This window comes from Kryptolebias marmoratus, linkage group LG1 (genome assembly GCF_001649575.2).
Source record: "Kryptolebias marmoratus isolate JLee-2015 linkage group LG1, ASM164957v2, whole genome shotgun sequence".
Classification (NCBI taxonomy): Eukaryota; Metazoa; Chordata; class Actinopteri; order Cyprinodontiformes; family Rivulidae; genus Kryptolebias; species Kryptolebias marmoratus.
In genome coordinates this window covers 31328895-31353028 of record NC_051430.1, presented here as the reverse complement: position 1 = coordinate 31353028, position 24134 = coordinate 31328895, and the positions used below count along the sequence as shown (strand labels likewise).

The 24134-nt window shown below is 36.8% G+C and overlaps 3 protein-coding genes and 1 long non-coding RNA gene across 8 annotated transcripts in view; 3 read left to right on the top strand and 1 right to left on the bottom strand.

The window, feature by feature from the left end:
* The window catches only part of LOC108245842 (GTPase IMAP family member 8-like), a 12333-nt gene extending 7130 nt beyond the window's left edge, over positions 1-5203 (top strand). The window contains exons 6-7 of the mRNA XM_037978892.1: positions 1495-2703; positions 4351-5203. Coding sequence (XP_037834820.1) covers positions 1707-2703; positions 4351-5099 — 1746 coding nt within the window. The 5' untranslated portion in view covers positions 1495-1706 and the 3' untranslated portion in view covers positions 5100-5203. The remainder of the gene's footprint in view (positions 1-1494; positions 2704-4350) is intronic.
* LOC119617569 lies at positions 2428-7987 on the bottom strand. The gene is made up of 3 exons (XR_005233900.1): positions 7884-7987; positions 2741-2798; positions 2428-2546 (listed from the first exon to the last, which is right to left on the bottom strand). It is a non-coding gene; the product is annotated as an uncharacterized LOC119617569 (long non-coding RNA).
* Positions 7988-8110: 123 nt separating this feature from the next.
* LOC108245843 (GTPase IMAP family member 8) lies at positions 8111-16465 on the top strand. Of its 3 annotated transcripts, XM_037978887.1 has the most exons (6): positions 8111-8416; positions 9215-9406; positions 9675-9719; positions 10384-10443; positions 12309-13469; positions 13548-16465. In XM_037978887.1, exons 3-6 carry the CDS (start codon positions 9701-9703, stop codon positions 15236-15238), a joined length of 2931 nt encoding a protein of 976 aa, XP_037834815.1. In that variant the 5' UTR covers positions 8111-8416; positions 9215-9406; positions 9675-9700; the 3' UTR covers positions 15239-16465. The 3 variants fall into 3 exon arrangements, with proteins under 3 accessions (XP_037834815.1, XP_037834817.1, XP_017288564.2); XM_037978889.1 differs by lacking the exon at positions 9215-9406; XM_017433075.2 differs by lacking the exon at positions 8111-8416 and having other exon boundaries at positions 9202-9406.
* A 3161-nt stretch (positions 16466-19626) lies between these two features.
* The window catches only part of LOC108245852 (phospholipase A and acyltransferase 3), a 14142-nt gene continuing 9634 nt past the window's right edge, over positions 19627-24134 (top strand). Inside the window, exons 1-2 of one of the 3 annotated variants that reach the window (XM_037976515.1) lie at positions 19627-19654; positions 23375-23438. In XM_037976515.1, the coding sequence (XP_037832443.1) occupies positions 23420-23438 (19 nt within the window). In that variant the 5' untranslated portion in view covers positions 19627-19654; positions 23375-23419. Of the gene's footprint in view, positions 19655-21643; positions 21712-23374; positions 23439-24134 lie in introns of those variants that run through there. The other 2 variants (XM_037976517.1, XM_017433086.3) reach the window with 2 other exon arrangements.

Here is a 24134-nt window from a genome sequence, read left to right as displayed (position 1 = left end):
TTCAGGATCTCAAAGGTTCAGGATCTCAGAGGTTTAGGATCTCAAAGGTTCAGAATTTCAAAGGTTCGGGAGGTCAGAGGTTCAGGATCTCAGAGGTTCAGAATTTCAAATGTCCAGGATCTCAAGGGGTCAGGATCTCAAAGGTTTAGGATCTCAGAGTTTCAGGATCTCAGAGGTTCGGGATCTCAAAGGTTTAGGATCTCAGAGGTTCAGGATCTCAGAGGTTCAGGATCTCAAAGGTTCAGGATCTCAGAGGTTCAGGATCTCAAAGGGTCAGGATCTCAAAGGTTTAGGATCTCAGAGGTTTGGGATCTCAAAGTTTCAGGATCTCAAAGGTTCAGGATCTTAAAGGGTCAGGATCTCAAAGGGTCAGGATCTCAAAGGTTTAGGATCTCAAAGGTTTAGGATCTCAAAGGTTTAGGATCTCAGAGGTTCAGGATTATGAAGTGGTAGGAGCTTCAGTATCCAGGTGTAGCTACGGTTGAAGTCCAGAACCTAAAATATTGTGGTGGGACCTTCAGAGAGCTGAGCAGAAACCTATGAGCTGAAGCAACGCTGGAAAGAAGAGTGGGCCACAACTCCTCCACAACCATAAGAGAGACAAACAGGAACCCACTGAGAGTTCTGCTGCTGGAGGAGGTTCTGTTGGGTTCTGTTGGGTCAAGAGCTGGAACCATGTTTTTACTCACAGCTTGTCTTTGTTTCTGTGTAATAAATAATGACTTAGTGGAATCTGTTGGGTGTTTCTGTTCACTTGAGGTTAGATTTGAATAATTTAGAACCTGGTAAAAACCAGATTAAGTTTATCAGGTCCTGATACATAAAAGCCTAAAATTAAAGGAGGGTTTATCCCATGACTATATGTACAATGAAGAACAAATTTATGTTATCCAGAATGCCAAAATATTTCACACAAGAGACACAAAAACAAACAAGATCATCAGAGCTGCCAGGTTAAAATTTAAGATTCCAAATAGATTTACAGCAACATATAAACATATTCAGCAATAAAGTATTTTATCTCACAATCTATCCTGATTTGTTCAAGGAAGCAGAACACTATCCTACATGTTTTCATTGTTTTCCTGCTTTTCAGTGTGTCTTTGATGTCTGCAGAAGTCTGTTAATCACTCATTCATTCAAGTCAGGGAAACAACTAAAACATGCAGGATAGTGTTCCTCCAGGACCAGGGTTTGGAACCACTGCTCTAAACAGCCAGTAAAGCAGTGTACATTTACTTTTACTTTTAAACATCTGAAGGAGAAGTCACAGTTAAAGCTTTCTCCTGAGCAAAGTTGCCAAGTCAGGTGTATAAAAAAGTCCAAAAATGCTGGCGGTATGGAAATGCTCTAGTGATTTCAGACCACAATCATTGATTTTATTTTGGAGGATTTAATATAAAATTGATTATATGTAAACAAAAAGATTACAAAAAAATGTGCTAATTGAAATTTTTAAAAGTAATTTAATTTGTATTCATTTATTCATTACAGCACAACCACTCAGAGTTGTTTTGTTTGGAAAAAGTGAGGACAAGAAGTCAGCTCTGGGAACCATCATCACTGGTAAAAAAGAATCCGACCCTTTATCTTTTTCTTTTTTTACAAAGAAACAGAATGTCAGTGGAGACTGGAAAGGAGAATCAGTAACCGTGGTAAAAGCTCCAGACTTCTTCAAACTGCCTTTGGAAACCGTGAGACAAGAGATGAAGAAATGTGTGAATTTTTGTTCTCCTGGACCAAATGTTCTGCTGCTGTTAGTGAAACCTTCAGATTTCACTGAAGATGACAGAATAACACTGAAGTTAATCCTGAGTTTGTTTGATCAAGATGCCTTCAAACATTCAATGGTCATCTTGACACATGACGAGAGCAGACAGAATCCCTCTGTAGAACAACTCATAAAAGACTGCAAACGAATGCATCACAGACTTTTACCTAATGAACGAGAAGAATTAATGCAAAAACTTGAAAAGATTGTGTGCGACAACAAGGGAGAATATCTCAAGTTAAACGAAGAAGATGATTCTGTGATGGTGTTTAACAATCCCAAACCTGTTGTGAACATGGTGGTGTTTGGTAGAAGAGGAGCTGGGAAGACTTCAGTTGTCAAAGCCATTCTAGGAAACATCAGGTATGGTTCTGAACCAAACTCATCAGAGTGTGTTAAAACTCAGGGAGAGGTGTGTGGACGTTGGGTTTCACTGGTGGAGCTGCCTGCTTTATATGGAGAACCTGAAGAAGCAGTCAAAAAATCCCTCAGGTGTGTCTCCCTCTGTGAACCTGAGGGCGTCCATGTCTTCATCCTGGTCCTACCTGTGGGTCCCCTCACTGATGAAGACAAGGGAGAGTTACAGACCATCCAGGACACATTCAGCTCTCGAGTCAAAGACTTCACCATGATTCTGTTCACTGTTGACTTAGATCCTGCAGCTCCAGCTGTTGTTAACTTCATAAAGGAAACCAAGGAGATCCAGGAGCTCTGTCAGAGCTGTGGAGGAAGATATGTTGTTCTCAACATCAAGGACAGGAGGCAGATCCCAGAACTGTTGGATAAAGTGGAAGAAATCAAACAAGACAAACCATCCAGCTATGCAGTTATGACATTTGCACATGCCCAGATGGAGAGACTCTTACAACAAGAAAAATCTATCAGTATGAAACAGAAAGAAATCGAGAAGCTGCAAAAGAACAAGATAATTTGTAAGTACCTTTTTTATTTTTCTGATTTATGTCCTACCTGTCCATTGTGTCCCCCGCCTTTCTCACAGTGACTGCTGGAGATAGGCACCAGCTCCCTGAGACCCAGAAAGAAGAAGCAGGTAAAAGAAAATGGGTGGATGGATGATTAATGTCCTGAGTTTGAGCCTTGGATATACTGAACACTCAGTCAGCTGATTAAACCTGCAGAGGGGAAACTTTGTCTCTTAGGATTAAAAATAATTTAATGCAAGAGTATTTTTGACCCAGATATGCTGAAACAGTGTTGTGTAATTTAAATTTAGGCTCCTACAATTCTGAATGCCACAGATGTTTATATTAGACCATTTGAGATAATTCTTGTTTTCTTTCAGATAAGTTTGGACAATTTGACTTTTTAATTATCTCAGTATTTCAGTCCTTTATTCACAATATAACTTGATACTTCAACATCTGCTCTATATCACTGTAAAATTGATAAATTCAGTTCTGTAATGCACTAGTGTGATAATTCAAATAGACTTAAAAATATTTATTAGCTTTTCATATATTTTTAAAATATATAACATTTAATCTAATATATTACTAAAGACCTAGCATGCCTTTCATGCCAGTTTTAGACTGAGATCATCTCATGATGAGAAATAAAGCTGTAGCCATTTTAGTCAAACCTTAAAAATGATGTTATGTTCAATATTATGCAATATTGTGAGATCTCGTGTGATCTGTTGCTGCTTGAAGTATGGGTTGAGGATGATTCTCAGATATTACCACACCAAATTTTAGCTTAGTTTCTGCTAAATTGACTTGAGTTAAAACAATTATTGTGTTTGCTAAGGTTGATTAGCTACAATAACCAGTTTGAATTGAGTCAACTCAAAAAGTGAATCAGTTGTATACGCATAACTAGTTATCACTTTCTGAAAGTTTCATAAAATCCGTCCAGTGGTTCAAAAGATAATTTGCTAACTAAATGATCAGCTCTATTCAAAGTGGGATGGATCCATCTCTCTGCATGAGATAACAAACATTAACCTTCAATTACATTAACAATGACTGCAATAAGTAAAAAAAAACAGAGGAAGGTGACAATGCAACACTTTCATTAAAATATTGGATACCATGATCTAACAATATCATTTGTTACAGTTGTTTACAAACAAATATTTTGCACATTAGGAAATTAAAGTAGAGGCTTTTTTAGGAGAAACACAAATTAAAGATCATGCGCCCGCCTGGAATAAAGCCAGGTCGATAGTACATATACTGTAGTATTTTTATTTTAGCCTGTTTACCAAGATTTTGCCAAGAATTTTAATTTCAATGAGAAAGAGTAAAATAGGGTTCTAGGATTGGAGTAGTTTATGTTTTTAGTCTGGTTTGGGGATGAGAGAGTAGTCTTATGTAAAGTAGGGTTAAAGTTATGGCAGCCAAAAAACCCCCCAAAAAAACAATGATCCATATACCATCTAAAAACTTCTGCCTATTGATTCCTTAAACCTTTCTGACCTCGGATAGTGAAACAGTTGTGTTCATGTAGAAAATAAAATTGTGCTATCTACAGTAGCACAAAGCTGTGTCACATAATACACATATAAGAAACCAAAAGTATAATTTACTGAGGTAACTGTAGTTGTTTTACTGTTGCAGGTGATGAGAAGAATCAAAACTCAATGAGTCTCAGGATTGTTCTGATCGGTAAGACCGGCAATGGAAAGAGTTCTTCTGGAAACACTATTCTGGGAAAAAGAGCATTTGAAGCTTTTCCAAGTCAGACATCAGTCACCAAATTTTGTCAGAAAGCTGAAAGTGAGGTTGACGGTCGTCCTGTTGTTGTTGTCGACACTCCTGGTCTGTTTGACAACACTTTGACCAATGAGCAGGTTAATGAAGAGTTGGTGAAATGTGTCAGTCTTCTGGCTCCAGGACCTCATGTCTTCCTGCTGGTGATACAGATCGGCAGATTCACACAAGAAGAGAAGGAGGCATTAAATTTGATTGAGAAAGCTTTTGGAAAAAATTCTAAGATGTTTACAATCATTCTTTTAACTAAAGGAGATTCACTAAAAGGAGATAATCTGTCAGTTGAAGAGTACATAAAGAAATATTGTGATGATTCATTTAAAAACTTGATAGCTGACTGTGGAAAAAGATTTCATGTGTTTTGTAACAATGAAAAAGAAAATCGCTCACAAGTCAGTGAGCTGATAGAGAAGATCGACACCATGGTGAAGAAAAATGGAGGCAGCTGCTACACCAACGAGATGCTGCAAGAAGCTGAAGCTGCGATCCAGAAAGAAATGAAGAGAATCCTGAAGGAAAAGGAAGAAGAGATGGAAAGATTAAAAGAAGAACTTGGAAAAAAAACACGAGGAGGAAATGCAGAACTTAAGAGATAAAATGGTAGAGGAGAGAAATGAAATTGAAAAGGAGAGAAAACAAAGAGAACGGCAACTTGAAGAAATGCAAAAGAAGATGAACGATGAGCTTAAACAAAGAAACAAAGAAGAACAAAGAAGAAAAGAAGAAGAGAATAAGAAGAAAGAACTGGATGAAATTCAACAAAAAGAGTGGGTGGAAAAAATTAAAGCTGTGGTGGAATCAAAGGAAACCACTGATCAAAAGTTGGAGGAGAGCAAACAAGAACTACAGCAGAAACAAGAAATCTGGGAGAAGGAAAGAAAAGAATGGTGGGAGAAAAGATATCAAGATGATGAGGAACGACGTCAAGCAGAACATGCAAGGTATAAAAAGCTACAGGAAGAATACGAACAGGAAAGAGAAAAATCTGAACTCAAAAGAAAAGAAGATCGAGTCAGAAGAGAACTGGAAGAAAAAGAGCGAAAAGGTTTGGAGGAAAAACATAAGAAACAAATCGAGAAAATGCAGAAGGAGTTTGAAGATGAGGCCCGAAAACAAGCAGAGGAACATAATGAGTTCAAAACAAAGACGGAAAAGGACTTTGCAAAATTAATAGATGATCATATGGAAGAAGTGATGAATCTGAAAAAACGGTATAAGGAACAAATGCAGGAGAAACAGGAAGAAAATGAAAAAAGTGTGAAGCATAAAATAGAAGATTTACAAGACAAACATAAAGAAGAAGTAACAGACATGATACTACTACTTCTGACTCAACAGAAGAAAAATTGGGCAAATAAAAAAAACATTAGGAAAATAAAGAAAAGACACTTAAAGAAAAAGGATGTTCTCAAAAAAAAGCTGGAGGAAAAAAATAAAAAAGAAGAGGAGGAAGAAATGAATAAATTACAGCAAAAACACAGTCAGGAAAAGAGAAAGTTGGAGAGAGAGCTTCTGACCCAAAACAAAGAAAATCAGGACCTGAAGATGGCCGACCTGGTGTCCAAACAAACTCAGGAAATCAAAGAACTGAAAGAAAACCTTAAAAAACAGCAGGATAAAGTCATGACTATAGAACTTGATAAATTACAACAAGAACATGATGAAGAATTTAGTAAATTCATGGGAGATGTCTCAACTCAAAATAAAGAAATCTACAAAAATAAGTTTGATGAATTACAGAAAAAATATGATGAAGAGATTGAGAAATTGAAACAAACAGTTAAAGATAAAGACGAACAGAAGGAACAAATAGAGCAGGTGCAGAAAAGACACAAGCAGGAAATAAACGACCTGAAGGACAGGATCTTGTTCCCAGAGAAAAAATATGGATGTCCAATATCGTAACATTTTATTTCTGATCACAGCAGTTTAGGTTCCTTTCAAACCTTTTTGCATTCAGTGCTCCACATACACTCTGGTTGAAGGTGCCGTTTAAACCCCTAAAATGTACTGATTTTTATAAACTTCTGCTTCCAAACAGGATCTTCGTGATTTTAATTCATAACTGATGTGAGAACTAAAGAGTGAGAAAATATGGAAAACTACCTGTGGCTACAAAAGCTGAATTAGATAAGTTTAGATTTTGTGTTTTTGTTTATTATTTCTTCCTTTAGTTGATTTACTGCATTTTTAAGTCAGTTTATAGACAGTTATGTTTCCAGAACAGAATGTTCAGAAAAAGGATGAAAAAAAAATTATTATTATTTGCTTATTATGGCTATGGCTTAACGTAATGTTAGGTTTAACTGCTTCTTAAAAGGTTTTTATGGTTTTCTTTTTAAAAAAAAGATTTGTCTTTCTGAATGAGAAACAATCTGCAAAGTTAAGAACTCAGCAACCAACAGGTTCAAAAAGAACTGCTTATATGACAAGACTGTTTCTGCATTTTTAATCCGTTTAAAATGATTTGAAATTCATAAAAGGAATTGACTTTGATTTTTAATCTGTAGAAAAGTTATAAAATCAATATGTATGTTTCTTATGATGTATATAACTCTGTGTAACTTGTATTTTTGTATAATTTTTTGCTATATCTTGGCTGTAAAGTAGGTATTTTGTCTAACTTGTTTATATTCTGAACTTTATGGAACCTAACTGGACTAAATATCTTTTATTTGTATTATTTTGATGCTGTTTGGAAAATGTGGCTTGTTTGATTTTTTTTTTGTTCTGAATTTTTATCATTTTTTGAGGTGTTTGTCTCAGTTCACTGGAATTACAGACTGTTCAAGACAATAAAGCATAATTGGGATTTCTGGTTCACGACTCTGGGCATTATTCAGAAAATCTTGATTATCAAAATGTTTGTAAGTGAAAAAGAAGTACACAACGTCACTGTCACCAGTGAAGCTGGTCCTCTCATCTAACAGAAGAAGAAAATATGAATGTAAATCAAATGGCTTAACAAGTCAGATGGACTCAAATGTTATTAGAGAATATTTTCATTTCTCTGTGGGACTTCCAGTTCATACTCAGTACAGACGTTCCTGAACAGTGGTTAATGCTATACAGGTGTATGCATGGATTATCTCTAAATCGATCTTATTTAGTCTAAAAAAATCCATGTTAGATGACCTGAAGGTTCTTCATTGACCTTAGGTGTGAGTGTATCACAGTTGTGGTGACTCACTGATCATTGCACCAGCTCCCAACCCTGAAAAGGGTTAAACAGGTACGGATGGATGGATAATAGTAATATTAATCTCCTAAATTTGAGTGTAAGCACTTTACTTTTCCACCCTTCCTGCAGCAGCAGCATCACCTGCCTGGTTTAATGCTGCAGGAAGAAAACCACCTGCTCTGTCTGAAGGATGTCTTACCTGTGGGACAGTCTGAAGCTGTGAATTTTCTCCATCTTTCTTCCTTTCCAGGGTCTCAGAGAGCTGAGGACAGTTTAGAGTTTCCAATAAACCCAAGATGCATGTTTCTGGTCTGTGAGAGGAAACCGGATTACCTGGAAGAAGGCCAGGTGTGCACAGGGAGAACAAACTCCACCCAGAAAGGGCCCACGTGGGAGGAGAACCTTGTCTCTGTGAGGTGACACCGCCAACCACTGCGCCACCTGCCGGGATTTTACTGAAACAACATGGTTGCATTTTTTTTTTTAATGAAAAATAAAGATGTACTAAACGACGTTGTTTCAGAAACAGGTTCGCATCCAGTTAATGAAATCCTCTTAGTCCCTGCTGTGACAGGCTGTTCGGCATCAGTTACTCTTTGTTTTTACTTTCATTATCGTGCACGTCTCGAGCTGAACGCACGCAGTTCCGCTGTCTGATGGCATGGAGGACAAAGTTAAACAGATGAAGCAGAGCTCCGACTGATGATCGATGAGGGCTCCAAAGTCCTGAGGGTGAGTTTTGTTTGTACAAGAACAGAGCAATAATTTAGTGAATCTGATTTATTTTTAACTTTAGAAAATAGTTTATTTCACCGGGTTTTAATGACCTTATGTGCGTCTTTGACGGAGCTTTTACAGATCAGAATATAATTCTGCTTATTTCCATAGAATAAAACAATAAGATTGCTGCAGAGAGAAGGACGTGTGTTAGAAAGGCATCTTCAGTTCACGGAGATGTTTCTCAGGTCATTCGTGTTTTAGCAGCTGGACATAAAAGAAGTTAGATTGAAAAAACAAAAGAAATGTTTACCACTATTAATTCACTATATTCAATCTTACCTTAAGTCAAGTCTTAAATGTATCATCTGTTAGGTTTGTCACAGAATATTCTGGTCATTTCTTTTTGAGCCGCCTCTCCTTTCTACAGTTCATGATCCTCTGAGCGTCTAAAAGCAAAAACAGGTGTGAAGAGGAAATCATGTTTTATTTACAGGGAGCCACAGGAAACACAAATAATATTACTTTTACAATTCAGGATTTCTACAATTGTCAAAAGTGCAATACTTTGGAAAAATATTGATTCTAAAACATAAAACATAATTAAATTAAATGAAGGGGAAAAAAAACCCTTCTTAAAAACAAACTGATGAGTGCATTCAGCCCCCAAAACTCAATACTTTGTGTCAGCACTTTTCAAGACAGTTCCAACATCAGGTCTCAGGTCCGTCTCCATGGTCCTGGTCCATCAGGTCTCTTCAGGTCCGTCTAACCTGGACCTTCTGTTTGTTCTTCATGTCCAAACGTCTGCAGGTCCTTCAGGTTGGACGGTGCTGCTTGTGTCCAACAACCAGAGGTTCTCAGCTGGACTGAGGTCTTGGCTTTGACTGGACCATTCCAGGACCTTTAACTGGTTCTCCTTAAACCAGTTCTTAAGCAGAGGGTTTAGGCTCATTGTCCTGCTGGAAGGTGGCCCTCCATCCCAGAGTCAGGTCACTGAGAGAGGTGGGGCATTCCCTGGACAGGTCTGCAGTCCATCACAAGGACAGATAGAGACAAATGAGACAATCAACCATTCAAATATTTTTACTTGGAGGTCAAAGGTGGCTTAAATGTTCTGTTAGAAATGTAAAATTTCATTTGGAAATGTGTAAAAAGCTGAAATGGACATTTAAGGAGCATTAATGTAACAGTTATTAAATAGTAGTCATGTATTTCCGAGTGTGACTAAAAATGTGAGAGAAAATTATTTATTTTTTATTCTTTTGTCCAGTGTCTGATTTATCTGTCAGCAATATCATGGCAACTGCAGGCCCAGGTGAGTGTTATTCCTATTAAAACCATATTAATAATAATAATAATAATAATAATAAATACATCACAAAAGAAGCACAATTGACAAATTACTGTTTAATCAATTCCTACACTTTATGTGTTTTTGAGTTTTGGATATAATGAGATTTTCTTTTCTATTCATACAATATCAGTTAAAAATATCAATTTATTTTTTTTGAATGAAAACATATTTGATATTTTATCTATGTAAAAAAAAGACATTTATTCTGCAGTAACATTTGATTCTTTCTTCAACCCACTCCTACACCAAGTTAGAAAGCATCTACATTCATTTTCTCTTAAATATTTTTATTTTTTTCAGCTGATAATTCTCAGATAGAGTTCAATATTATAACACACACTTCCATTTATTGAATAAAATAAATCAAGACAAAGTAATTAAATCCACATTCACAGCATTTAAAGGTAAACAAACAAACTTTTGCTGATTTTGCTGATTTGCACTTACACAAATCTGCTTTGATTTGCTAGAAATCTGAAATACCTCTTCTTTATTTTTTTCAATGTCTTTTTAAAAATCCTAAGCTTTTTTATTTTTTGCCATGTTTTTAAAAGGATATGCTCAAAGTTAAAACTGATTTCCAGTTTCATGCACACTTCATTTATGTACCTCTGTGTATTTATAGGCAAAGATGACCTAAAACCCCAGCTTCAGAAGATTAAACCTGACCTTAAGCTTCATAACTGTGAGTCAAACTGAATAAGACTTTTAACAATAAAACAAACCTGTTAGAAATGTGATTTATTATTCAGCCAACCATCTTTTTTCCCTGCTTGTTCCTACTTGTCAAACTCATCTCAAGAGCCCTAGAGTTGTTTTTTGACCCTCATCTGACAGAAAACACCAGATCTTAAAACCACATTGATGATAAATAATAGTTATATTCTAACGATTCTATATTTTGGTCTTTTTTGGGGTTAATGTTGTGTGTAGTGAAGGGTTGTGGGCTGCCTCTGTCTGACTGTGCTGGCTCTTGCGCACGTGTGGTGGCGTCTGTCAGGTGGGCGGGAGACCAGTGGAGCGGCAGGGACCGGAAAAAGGAGGGCTCTGTTCTGATGCTAGGAGGGAAAAAGCTGTTCAAGCAGCTCATTGTTATTTGAATAAACCCTGTTCGACGGGGCCATGTCTACCGTGTCACCGTCATTACAGTATAAGAAGAAAACCAGTCTAAATCTGTGTCAGGCACGGTGGGGAAGGAGGCGAACCCAGAATGCAGACTCATTTTGAAGAACACTAATTTATTAAAATAAAACAAACAAAAAGGCTGTCGTGGCAGCAAAAACTGTAACTACGTACAAACATAAAAAAACAAGGCGTAGAGCAAAACATGGAGCAAGACGAGAACATCATGGATCAAAGAACAGAGAACAACAATGAACCAGCAGTGTGTGGAAGTGATGACCAGGTTTTTAAACACTGAGGGTGATTGGAAAGTGGGCACAGGTGAAGCAATTAGTAGAACTTGAGGCAGGTGTGGATGGACGTGGCAGAAAGGCAAGAAGTGTGACAGGGGAGGAGTGGAAAGTGACAGGCACAGGTGAACATGAACACCAAAGGAAGACACCTGAAAACACAACTAAAACAGAAAACATGAAGATAAATAAAAACAATAACTAAAACACAAAAAACCCAAACCCAGACAATCTGACTTTCTTTCATTTCTAAATTGTAGTCCAACAGATTAAACCATAAAAGGTGGGGGCAGCTGCCAAGGCTGATCGATGTGGGAACACTATGGGTGAACATTGGCAACAAAATAATCTTTACAGCTTAGAATAGAGTTTTACAACATCCACACAGAAAAATAGGCAACAATTTTCAAAAACTAAATGTTCAAAATGCAACCACATGGCTTGCTGGTCACTTGGTTGCAAACACATTTAAAGTTCAGAGATACAATGAAAGATCCACCTGTTTTCTCACAATTTTCCACTCTTTTGCATCTCCAATAAGTCTCCAGCAGTTACAGCTTTGTAAGAAAGCAAACTGTATTTTGATGCAGTCTCCCACTTTGAGCGGCTGTCTATGTGAGGTCTTTACATCAGCCTGCATCCATGGGCTCTGGTAGAATATACGATCTATAAATTTCCACAGTGTAAGATTTTATTTTAATTTCCTTCAGTAAATTTCAATCATTTTTAAGTGCATGAAGACTTGCTTTTTTTGGAACAAAAATGGCTACTGCATCTTTGCATGCTACCATTTTGAACTTCAGTTATGTTCAGTGTAAATGTAGCTGCCCTCATGTTCAGTTTATCAGGATTGTTAATGTGACTCGGTACACATACAACCATGGGGAAGAGGAGGTATCCATACTGATTTCCTCCTTATTTTGCTGTACGTCGTCAGCATCTGATAGCAAATTCATCTTGTGAACACCAGAACACTAGGTTAGAAGTTGTTTCTTGGTAAATTTGAAATATGTTTTTTTTTGAGTGTCCATAGGTTCTTGTTCTTAGACTTTTGATTCTCATACCATTTGTGTTGAGACTTCTTTTAGACCATTTACTCTGACCCCTAACTGTATTACTATTTGTCCTTTTATTGCAGTGTGTGCTTTCAGGATTGTTCTGTTGGGGAAAAATGAAGACATAAAGGCAAAACTTTTTAACTTCATCCTAAAAAATCCAGGTTATTATCTTCAGAGATCTGTTCCTGTGAAACAATGTGTTGCCACCTGTGGAGAATGGAAAGGAAATTCAGTTTTAGTGGTACAAACTCCAGACATGTTCAGTATGCCTGGTGAAACACTGAAAAAGGAGATCAAGAGATGCAAGAGGCTTTCCTTCCCAGGGCCAAATGTTCTCCTGCTGATAGTAGAGTCTTCTGTGTTTAGTGACAGTAAAAAACAAAGACTGAAGTTTATCCTGAGTTTGTTTGGTCAAGATGCCATTAATTACTCAATGGTCATTAGGACAGAAATAAAAAGTGAAGCAAATGTTAATCAGCTCATAAATGAATGTGCAGCAAGAAAATATCAAATGTTTGAAAATAACCATGAACAGTTGATGAAGAAAATTGAGAACATTGTGAAAGAACATGTAAAACCTCCTTTAAACCTGGTTCTGTGTGGGAGGAGAGGAGCAGGGAAGACCTCAGCAGCTGAAGCAATTTTAGGTCAGACAGATCTTCATCCAGCCTCCAAGCCATCAGAGAGTGTTAAACATCAGGGAGAGGTGTGTGGACGTCTGGTTTCTGTGGTGGAGCTGCCTCCTCTGTACGAGAAACCACACCAGGAAGTGATGGAGGAATCACTCAGGTGTGTCTCCCTCTGTGAACCTGAGGGTGTCCATGTCTTCATCCTGGTCCTACCTGTGGGTCCCCTCACTGATGAAGACAAGGGAGAGTTACAGACCATCCAGGACACATTCAGCTCTCGAGTCAAAGACTTCACCATAATTCTGTTCACTGTGGACTCAGATCCTGCAGCTCCAGCTGTTGATAACTTCATAAAGGAAACCAAGGACATCCAGGAGTTCTGTCAGAGCTGTGGAGGAAGATATGTTGTTCTCAACACCAAGGACAGGAAGCAGATCCCAGAACTGCTGAAGACTGTGGACAAAACCAGACTGTTTAAAGATAAACCAGACAGTTACACAATCAAAACATTTTCCCATTCCCACATGGATAAAGTCATACAGCAGAATAAATGCATCACCAAACTGCAGGCTGAAGTTTTAGACCTGAAGGCAAAAACAAACACAGTCACTGGTAAGTAATGTTCCAAACCTTAATGTTTAGCTGATAAAACTGCTGAAATGTAAGCTCACACTTTGTGTTTTTCTGCAGGAGATGATGATGATGAGCAGCAGAAGCCAGAAAGTCTCAGGATTGTTCTGATCGGGAAGACCGGCAGTGGGAAGAGTTCATCAGGAAACACCATCCTGGGAAGGAAAGAGTTTAAAGCTGCGGCGAGTCAAAAATCCATCACCAGACACTGTGAGAAAGCCCAGACGGAGGTGGACGGTCGTCCTGTTGTTGTCGTCGACACTCCTGGTCTGTTTGACAGCAGTTTGTCCTACGAAGAAGTTAATAAAGAAATGGTGAAATGCATCAATCTTCTGGCTCCAGGACCACATGCCTTCCTGTTGGTGGTATCGATCGGCCGACTCACACCAGAGGAGAAGCAGACCTTAAAAATAATTAAAGATGTTTTTGGGAAGAATTCAGACAAATTCACCATCATTCTTTTTACTGGAGGAGATTCTCTGGAATGTGATAATCAGTCACCTGAAGAATATATTGAAGATTGTGATGATTCCTTTAAAAATCTGATCAGTGACTGTGGAGGGAGGTACCATGTGTTTAATAATTTTGCAAAAGAAAAACACTCACAAGTTAGTGAGCTGATTGAAAAAATCGACACTATGGTGAAGAAAAATGGAGGCAGCTGCTTCACCAATGAGATGCTGCAAGAAGCTGAAGCTGCCATAAAGAAGGAGATAGAGAAAATCCTGAAGATGAAGGAAGAAGAGATGCAAAAGCAGAAGAAGGAACTTGAAGCAAAACACAAGGAGGAAATGGAGGCAATTCAAAGAAGGCTGGAAGAACAGGCAGCAAAAACTGAACTTGAAAGAAAAGAAAGAGAAAAACAGCTCAAGGATGAGATCAAAAGACAGAGCCAAGAAAGAGAGGAAGAGCAAGATGCTAGGGCTCAAGAAGACAGAGACAAGACAAATAAAGAAGAGACTAAGAAACAACAACTGCAAGAAAGAATTGGTGATTTGGAGAAAAAACTGCAATCAGAATCAAAATCCAAAGAAACAATTAACAAAGAGCTGGATCGATGCAAAGAACAACTGAAGGAACAACAAGAAACCTGGAACAAGGAAAGAGAAGAAATCAAGGAAAAAAGAAACCAAGAAGATCTAGAGAAGCAGGAGACTCTCAGGAAGCTTCAAGAGCAATACGAACAGGAAAGAGTCAAATCTGAACTCGAAAGAGAAGAAGAAGACAGGATCAGAAAAGAGAAAGAAGAGACACAACGGAGAGCATTAGAGGAGAAATATAAAACTGAAATTAAGAATCTTCACAATAAGTTTGAAGAGGAAGCCAGAAAAAAAGCAGAAGAATTTAATGAATTCAAAGAGAAAAAGGAGAGTGATTTTGCAGCTCTGATAGAGAAACACATGAATGAAATGTTAGGTCTGAAGGACCACCTGCAGAAGAAGCAGGAGGAATATGAATCCTTAAAGGATCTGTCAGATCACAAAGAAAAGGATCTGAAACAAATAATGGATGAACTGCATCACAAGCATAAAACAGAAATGACTGATTTAATTCTGGCACTTCTGACTCAAAAGAAAGAAAATAGGACAAAAATCAAATCAATGCAAGAATCTAACAGAAAAGAGATGAACAACCGTAAAAAAGATCTTTCAGCTAAATACAAACGAGAAGAAGCACAGCAGATTGAAAAGTTACAGAAGAAACAGAACAGAAGTCAGGGATTTTCAAAAGAGAGCTTTAACTCGACCTAAAGATCAGAGAATCGAAAGAGAAAAGCTGTCTATCAAACAAAGTAAAGAACTTGATGAACTGAAGCTGAAACTTCTGAACCAATATGAAAAAAACAAGAAGAAAGAAATGGATGAGTTACAGAAAAAACATGAGCAAAAATTGCACGAATTCAACCAGAAACTTCTGGAAAAAAATAAAGCGGATGAGACTGAAAAATTAAACGACCTCCAACAGAAACATGACATAGAAATGAAAGAGCTGAAACAGGAAGCACAAGCTGAGGAGTGTAACAGAGAAGACCTGGATGAACTGCAGAGGAAACATGAGCGAGAGATGAGTGATCTGAAAGGGAAGCTTTTGACTTCAGAGGAACAACAGTCCTGCAGCATCTCCTGAACTGACAGAAAGTTCACAACACACCCAGATATTTGGAGCGGAATCATGTAGAGCAAATTTCATTCAGCATTGACTTTTCTAAGGCTTTTTTTCTGCGAATGAACGAATGAATGAGCTGCTAATCTTAGCTGGATTGGTAGATTAGAAATGAGGTAAACAAAAACAAATATGTTGGTGCAGATGCACGACATGAAATCCTCAAAGGTGAATAGAAGGCATCTGAACTCCTGTTCTTGTTTTAAAGATGTTTGACCTCCTATCATGATACATATATCATATCATGATGTGTAGATGTTTTAGTTTTTATGTAGAGATAATAATATTTTAGCAGCAGAGATCAGCTGAAGCCTTGTTTTCATTTTGTTTACAATCAGCAGCTGTTTCTTATATGGGTGATATGGTTCACTGTCCACTGCTGTGTGAAATGACCTTTTCTGTGCTTTAGGTTTGTTTTTTATCTGCTGTAAATCACACCACTGTGTGAAAGATGCTTTGAAACTAAAGTTTGATTCCATTTTTATTTTTATTTTTTATAATAACAAGGCAGGAAAATAGGTTCTAAAAGGAAAACTAATGTTTTAGTTGTAGAAATATCAAGCAGCAGTTGTTTCCAAACCCATCTGATCAACTGCACAAGAACATGTCCTTACAAAGTAAATAAAAAAGTATAATTTGTGTTGATCCAGTTCTTTAAAGTTTGTCAAAAGAGAAAAATAAACACTGTTTGGCTTCAAGAATTCTTAATGGCGACTCATATTTGAACATTTCTCACCAAGAAACCTTTTCACCAGAAGGAGGCGCCGCTGAGAATTCAAGCCTCAAAAAAAAAAAACACAACAGAAAGTTTAGTGCAGTGTAGTGTAGTTTAGTGCAGTTTAGTGCAGTGTAGTGTAGTTTAGTGCAGTTTTATTTTATTGTTGTGTAGTGCTGTGCAGTGTGGTGCAGTGCAGTTTAGTGTAGTGCAATGTAGTGCAGCACAGTGCTGTGCAGTGTGGTACAGTGCCGTTTAGTGTAGTGTAGTGCAGTGTAGTTTATGCTATTTTATTGAAGCCTAGGTGTAAATTCAGACTGGAAGACCTGCTTCAGCCCCACCTGCATCTAATCGCTGCATCGAGCACCTCCACTCCAGCCTATCAGCGTCCGACCGCGCCTCCAGCTTATCCAATCAGCGAGCAAGCCTTCGTTTAAAAGGACTTCCATCATGGCCCCATCCGTTCAGCCCACCTCCACCCTCAGTTTCCCAGCTCCCTCAAGCTTCCTTCCCCTCTTCGACCTCCACCACCAGTGTCCGGCCCGGGGAAGACGCCTCTAATGCTCAACCTGAGCTTCTCCTCGAAGCACATTGCTATTGTCGACACTCGCGTCTTCCGCCGAGGTCCGAGCTCCAAATATCTTATGTCATTCATGTCAAATAAAACCTTTTAATTGCAGCTTCTCTTTGTCGTGAGTCTCTCCAGGTTGAATTTTAGTTTAGTTTAGTTTAGTTTAGTCAGACTCTTTGGTGAAGCGTTAAACTCTGTAATGTTTGGATCCCAGCAGCTCTTCCTGTGACACTGAGCGAAAACTGCTGTGGTTATGATGACAAAAGTTAGATTAAAGTGATCTGAATCAGATTTATAACTGCCTTTAGGCTGTTCTGATTACTTCATTGAGGACATTCTGTTTGGTTTTAGCTTTGGTTCATTAACACGGTGATGGAAGCACGAAGCTACAAACAATGCAGCGAATTAAAGTAAACATGAACTTTCTCATCTTTCCCTTTCGTTTCTGAAACTTCCTGTTAAACTGGTTGATATGAAGTTCTTATAAATGTGCACAAAGTAAAACCTCACACTCTGTTAAACAAAGGGTTTTTTCCAGAACGGTAATAAGTTTCAACAGATGTGTTTCCTGATTTGTCCAAGTTTGGGAAAATATGTCAAACAGAAAAAACTAAAAAAACAAACTCTACAGTATATTTATATATTTACTTGTCTTTAATTTTTTAGTGTTGTGTTGAATGTAAAGGTCAAAGGTCAAACAGAAAGGGAGGCTCGGTTACAGATAAACAGATGAAGGGTTTGTCGTCAGCATTAGGAGGTTTTTTAGCAGCTCAGAGTAAACTGCTGTTAGACGTCGAAATCAGGCAAAACAAAAACACTGACTGAATCAGAGGTGAGCTCATGTTTGAGTTTAACTGCACGGGAAGAGGAGGGAAACGTAAAATATCATCAGGAAACTAAAATCTATTTGTTTTTAATTAAAAAAATAAAAAGGATGACTGTTTCTGGAGAAACTAGGTTCTGACTCTGTCATGATATGAGGATTTTAATGTTTTTAATTTCATGTCAGTGCTCAAAGTTGTGTATTTTGTTACTCTTGTTTCTGTTTGACTTCATGGTTCTTGTGTTCTTGTGTTTCTGTGTGATCTGTTTTCTCACATGCTTCTAAAGTTTAGTCTTCATTTGTGGTCTCTGTGTATCTGTAGCTCTGTCTGCTTTCTCAAGTGTTCCTCTGTGCAACACTGAATAAACCAGAACATTCACCTCCAATAAGAGTTTCAACTGATGGATTCCTGAATTTAATGAAAGAAGTTAAAATATTTTGTGTGAATCCTGCTCATCTATGTCCACTCTGTGTTCTGCAGATATTCTGATAAAATAAAGTCACAGGAACAAGTTATGGTTCTGCAAGTATGAGGAAGAATCTCCAACTGCAGGTCTTTCACAACAAAACATGTGATTCAGCTGAGAGCCATTGTCTGATTATATCTGTATGCCTTTGGTGTGTTTCAACACAAATAATAACCAACACTTTTGGTTTTCCAGGTTTGTCCAGCCTCTTCCCCCACCATCTGATCCAACTCCCCACCAGATGGTGACCAGCTGACTGCTCTGCTCCTCTCTTTACCTGAATGACCGAAACATACGGTCACAGATCAGATGATACGACTACAAAGTCTATTATCACCTGCACCCTAGGGTGTCCTGGCTCCTTGTGCCCTTATGGGCACCCTTATGGTCAAACATGGCGCTTGTTATGAACAAACTGTGACTGGCACAGAAGTCCAATAACAGAACACCACTCTGGTTCAGATCAGAGCGGCCTGTTTCTCCCAGTCATGACCCTCCAGGTTACACTGTGGTTACTCACCTGGGCATTGACGTCCCCCAGCAGAATGTGGGATTCCCCAGCTGGAGAACCTTCTAGCACTTCTCCCAAGGACTCCATGAAGGCTGGGTACTCTAAATTGCCGTTCAGAGGCACAAACAGCAGTCAGAGCCCAACCCTCCACCCGAAGGCGCAGGGAAGCTACCCTCTCATAGACCGGGGGCAACCCCAACACACAGGCACCAAGCTGGGGGGCTTTAAGTTGCCCCACACACCTGGTGCCACTCACTACGGGCAACTCCAGGGTGGAAGAAGATCCAGCTCCTCTCAAGGAGGTTGGTTCCAGAACCAAAACTGTTTTGACTCTAACGAGAACAGAGACCCTAATGATCCTCTGTTGTAAGGAGAGGGAGTTAATCTGCATGTGATTTCAGTTACAAAACACCAAAGTTTAAAAACTTAAACTCTACACCCTGCATTTTAGAATTGATAAAGTTCCTCCGATGAGAAATGAAACGTCTTCAACTACCGAATAGAAGTCCAGCTGTTTTTATTTTAATACTTTTTTGAAAAAGACGTGACATATTACATGGTGTCATTGTTATGTAACAAAATCTAAATAAAGGAAAGAATGTACTTTCTTTTTAGCATGACTAAGTGTTATCTGCACCCTGAGCTAAACTTAGAGACATTTATGAAGCTCTAAACTAATTCAGCTTGTGTAGCCAAAAATGTTTAATTTCTGCTGTTCATAAAACAAGATAAAAAAAAACTAATTAAACAACTTTTTTTTTTGTTTGATACAGATTTGCTCATGACCTATTATTTGTCATGTACCTTCGACCACACTTGGTCCTTTGTGCCGTAGTTTTGTGTATTTATATAGCAGAAGTTTCACTTTTCACTTTTATTATCTCACAACTGAAGGAGGAACAGGACAGACTTTACTGGTGAGTAAACAAAATAATTTAAATAAATGCAAAACATTGTTGATGGATAAAAAGTTCCTCATTTCTATTTCAGATTTAAATGCTTTCAAAATGAGTTATTTTCCTTTAATAAAATAAACTAAAATGATTTAATTTTTCAACTTTTAATTCAAACCTAAAACACATTTATGTAGGGTAGAAGTATAAAAGTAAACAAATTCTTTTTTTTACTTCTGACACTTTACTAATTGAAACAAAACAAAAAATATATACTAACTCTAGGTCTTAAAATTAAATAATTTAATCCAAAAAGATGTGGTGTATTAAATGGTTTCATTTTTACTGAATAAAATCTAAACAAAGGAAAGAATGTACTTTCTTTTTCAGCTATAGCTGCACCCTGAGCTAAATTTGCATATTATGAAGCTCTACATAACTTGTTTGTACATTAGAGGCGTAGCCAGAACTGAGTTTCCAGGCAGACCTGACTATAAGTAGGGCAGCCAACAAATTTAACATAACTTCTAAAATAAAAGGAAACTGAAACAATGTTTATCATATGTTTGACCCTGTTGTTTACAACAAACTATTCAGCTTCTGACCCACAAAACAACAGCAGGACAAACTGTTTACAGACCAAAATGTCCATATGTTGGACAGAAATGACAGATGGTTTGAGAGGGGGGTAAAGGAAGCCATCTATGTCAAACAAGAGAAACCAACATTAAACAGATGAGGAGGTCTCAGATAAACCTCCAATGGAGCATTAGGCCTGATCCCCAGTCAGCTTCACTCTAATTCATACATTCATGCATGTGACTGAAACATCTCTCTGTGAGTCAGACTAACAGAGACCCTAATGACCCTCAGGAGGGACGGGAGGAACATTAATCTGCATGTGAATCTAGTTTACATAATGAAGCATCTCGTGCAGTTTAAAAGCTTGAAGTTACTCACTCTCCAGTGTTTTTAACTGAGAAAGCTGAGAAAGTGAATTTCTTAAACAGCAAATAGAAAGCCAGTTGTTTTAATTTTTTAAATTTTTTAGTTTTTAGACTGCTCTCTGGCATACACCATAAAAAACTTGTTCACATTGACATTGAGAAAATTCACCTGATTCTTTTAAGAGACAATATTTGGCTAAATTCAGCTTTTATTAGATTTTTTTTTTAATTATCTGAGCTGTTGCACACAGACTTCAAGTTTAAGATTTTTGCTCGAGTGTCCAATCTTTTTTCTTCTTACTGGTTCTATGTTAATTTTTAATTGAGTCTTATTTCATATTCAGAGCTATTTATGTGTTTATTTGTTTTGTTTTTTCTGTGGACAAACAACACAGCTGTAACACATCTTTAAGAATGACTACACTACTTTATAAATGGGGAATTGATTGAAAAACAAAATATAATAAAATATGTCAGCTTGCATGTTTATTTCCACATTCTATCTAAATTATCCTAAAAAGAGTAGAGTAGAAATAATAGTCTTTAATATTGTAGGCAACTATCAGATGTTTTTCTAACACTTGTTATTTGTATAAAATGTCATTGTTAAAAAGTTTTAAATTACTTTTTTTTTGCAACAAAATTACATTTTAAAGTTGTTTCACTACATTAAAGTCTGCAGGCGAGATTGTGTCTGTGTCTGTGAAGATTTTACTGATTTACTGATTTACTGATATGTTAAAAATCACAATCATGTCAGATATGAGGAAGAACAGGTGTGTTATCTAACATTTCTTTTTTAAGTCACATGCAGTTAAACAGAAACAACACTGTGGAAATTTGAGTTCAACCAAATATGAAGATTACAAATGTAACTTTGGTCTGATAATGAAAAATTGGTAATAAAACAAATTAATTTAACTTGTGAAACCAGTTTCTGCTGTTTATAAAACAAGATAAAAAAAACTAATTAAATAACTTATTTTTTTGTTCAATACAGAATTGCTCATGACCTATTATTTGTCACGTACCTTGGACCACACCCGGTCCTTTGTGTTGTAGTTTTGTGTATTTATTTGGCAGAAGCTTCCCTTTCACTTTAAACACCTCACAACAGAAGGAGGACTTCAGCAGGTGAGTAAACAAAAATAATTTAATTAAATGCAATACATTGATGATGGATAAAAGAAGTCCTCACTTCTATTTCAGATTTAAATACTTAGAAATATGAGATATATTCTTTTAATAAAATAAACTAAATTAAATCTAGCACAACTTCTAAAAAAAAGGAAACTGGAACAATGTTCATTCATCGTATGTTTGACCCTGTTGTTTATAACAAACTGACTCACAGAACAACAGCTGAACAACCTTGAACTTGTTTAAATAATTTTTTATTTGTTTCAAAACCATTTTTTCTTGAAAGAGTTTGAAATTATTTCAAGTGTCACCATGATCATGTATCTAAATTTAAACAAATTAAAGCATTTTAAAACCCAAGATTCTGGATTAATTCATGTCCTTTAATTTACACCAAACAATGTGAAAAGTTGTAACTCATCACATGAATTAGTATTAAGTTTTCAGGTTTTTTTATATTGCCAGGAAACTTTAGGCAAATGTTTTTTTAATGAGGATGCTCCCTTATTAGTGGTTAGGATCAACATTCATCAGTTATTTTTAATTAAATAAATATTAATAACCTTTATTCAGTCAAAACATTGAGTTTGTTGCTGCATCACTAAGAGACATTTTCTACATGGACACCAAATTTTACTGGGCTTAGAAAATCCCAAACTGATGGATCAAATCATCTGAAACTCAAACTATCTGTTTATTAAATTATGTAGAAAAACTCCTTTGTGCCTACAGGGAAATCAAGCTTCAGTCAGAACAAAAACTCTTTTTCAGGTATATCACAAATCAGAAGTAAAAAAATAAATACTGAATAAAATTCTGGGTATTTTTCTTGTTCATCATCCAAACAGAGTCCCAACATTTTTAACTTACTAATCCATAAAAAGGTGTGTTTGTATGGATGATTTAGTTCTGGACCCAACTTTGTGAACCTCTAGTGTAAAGGGATAAACCTCAGCGGTCTTATAAACAAACAAACAAACAAACAAATAAATCCTATTGAACCAACAGAACCGACTTCAGACACAGCAGCCATAAAAACATCACAGATAAACCAGATATTTTACATCAGCAATGTGCAGTTTGTTTAATTACTAACCTAGAATCTTATTTATTTGTTATTAAGTGCCAAATAAAAGGAATAAAAAGCTCCTGAACTGGGCGGGCCTTGTCAAAAGTGGGTGTGGCTAGGCCATAACCACATCACCTGTAAAGCATATTAGCTGTTCTCTGCTGGTGTGGATTCTTATTCATCCAGGGCACAGTCAATCCAAAAAAAGTAACAATCAAAATAACTGTACTTGGGTTCTGATGTTTAAGACTTTTTACTTTCCATCCAAAGAGTTTTCCTCTTTTTTTTTCTTTTTTTACCGTTTTTACTCCAAGTTGATTTGAAATGTCACACCAACAGAATTTATTTTTATTGTAGGTAAATAAAATACTATAAAGATTTATGAACAAATTATATTGCACATATTTAAAAGCACAACTTTGAGTTAGCAAGTTGAAAATTGATAGTTAAAAAACTGTTAATTTAGGATGTGACATTTACCGTATGTTTAATAGTTTTTTAAAACAAATGTACAATATGTGTTCTTATGGAAACATTAATAAAGTATTTGTTTACAATTTAACCATAAATCTTTTTTTTCCCTTTCAGTTCCACAATATTCCACCTTGTTGAATCTTCAACTTCATTATCATCATGTCGTTCATCTCATTTCGTGAGTACATCACACTTAATTGGTTTGGATGTTTGTCAAGTTCTTTTGGTTTCTCTTCAACTCAATAAGACATATACTTCAACAAAGGATGCTGGCCAACTCAATTCATTCATCATTTTAGTTTATCAGTTAAGTTGATGTAGATTGTTGGTTTACAGGATTAAAATGAACTTGGACAGTATCAGGATGATATAAATCAGCACTGATGTGATTTGAATCAGAACTGGGATGGCATGAATTAGGTTGATAAGCTTAAAAAGAGAACAAAATTAATTCATTACACCAGATGAATCAGTTAACAAATAAAATTAACTTCATTCTTTAAACCTTACTTAAATTATTTAGGTGTAAGCAAAACAAAAGTTAAACCATTCAGTATTTCACGATCTGTGAAGTTTATATATAATTATACATAATTCATCAATCAATGTAATTTCTTTAAACAAAAGACCTCTGTTACCTTCAAGCCAACCAGTAAAAGAAAATATGCTGGTGTAGATTCTCAGTCATCCAGGCCATGGTAAATTAAAAAAAAAAAGTTAAAAAAGAAGAACTCAGACTGAAAATAACAGCAACCCTTTCCAGTGCCAAGCCACCTCCTTCAAACCTCTCACCACAAGAAAGAAAAGCTGTTACATCACTCAGCCGGGACCAGAACATCACCATTTTACCAGCTGACAAAGGAAGATGTACAGT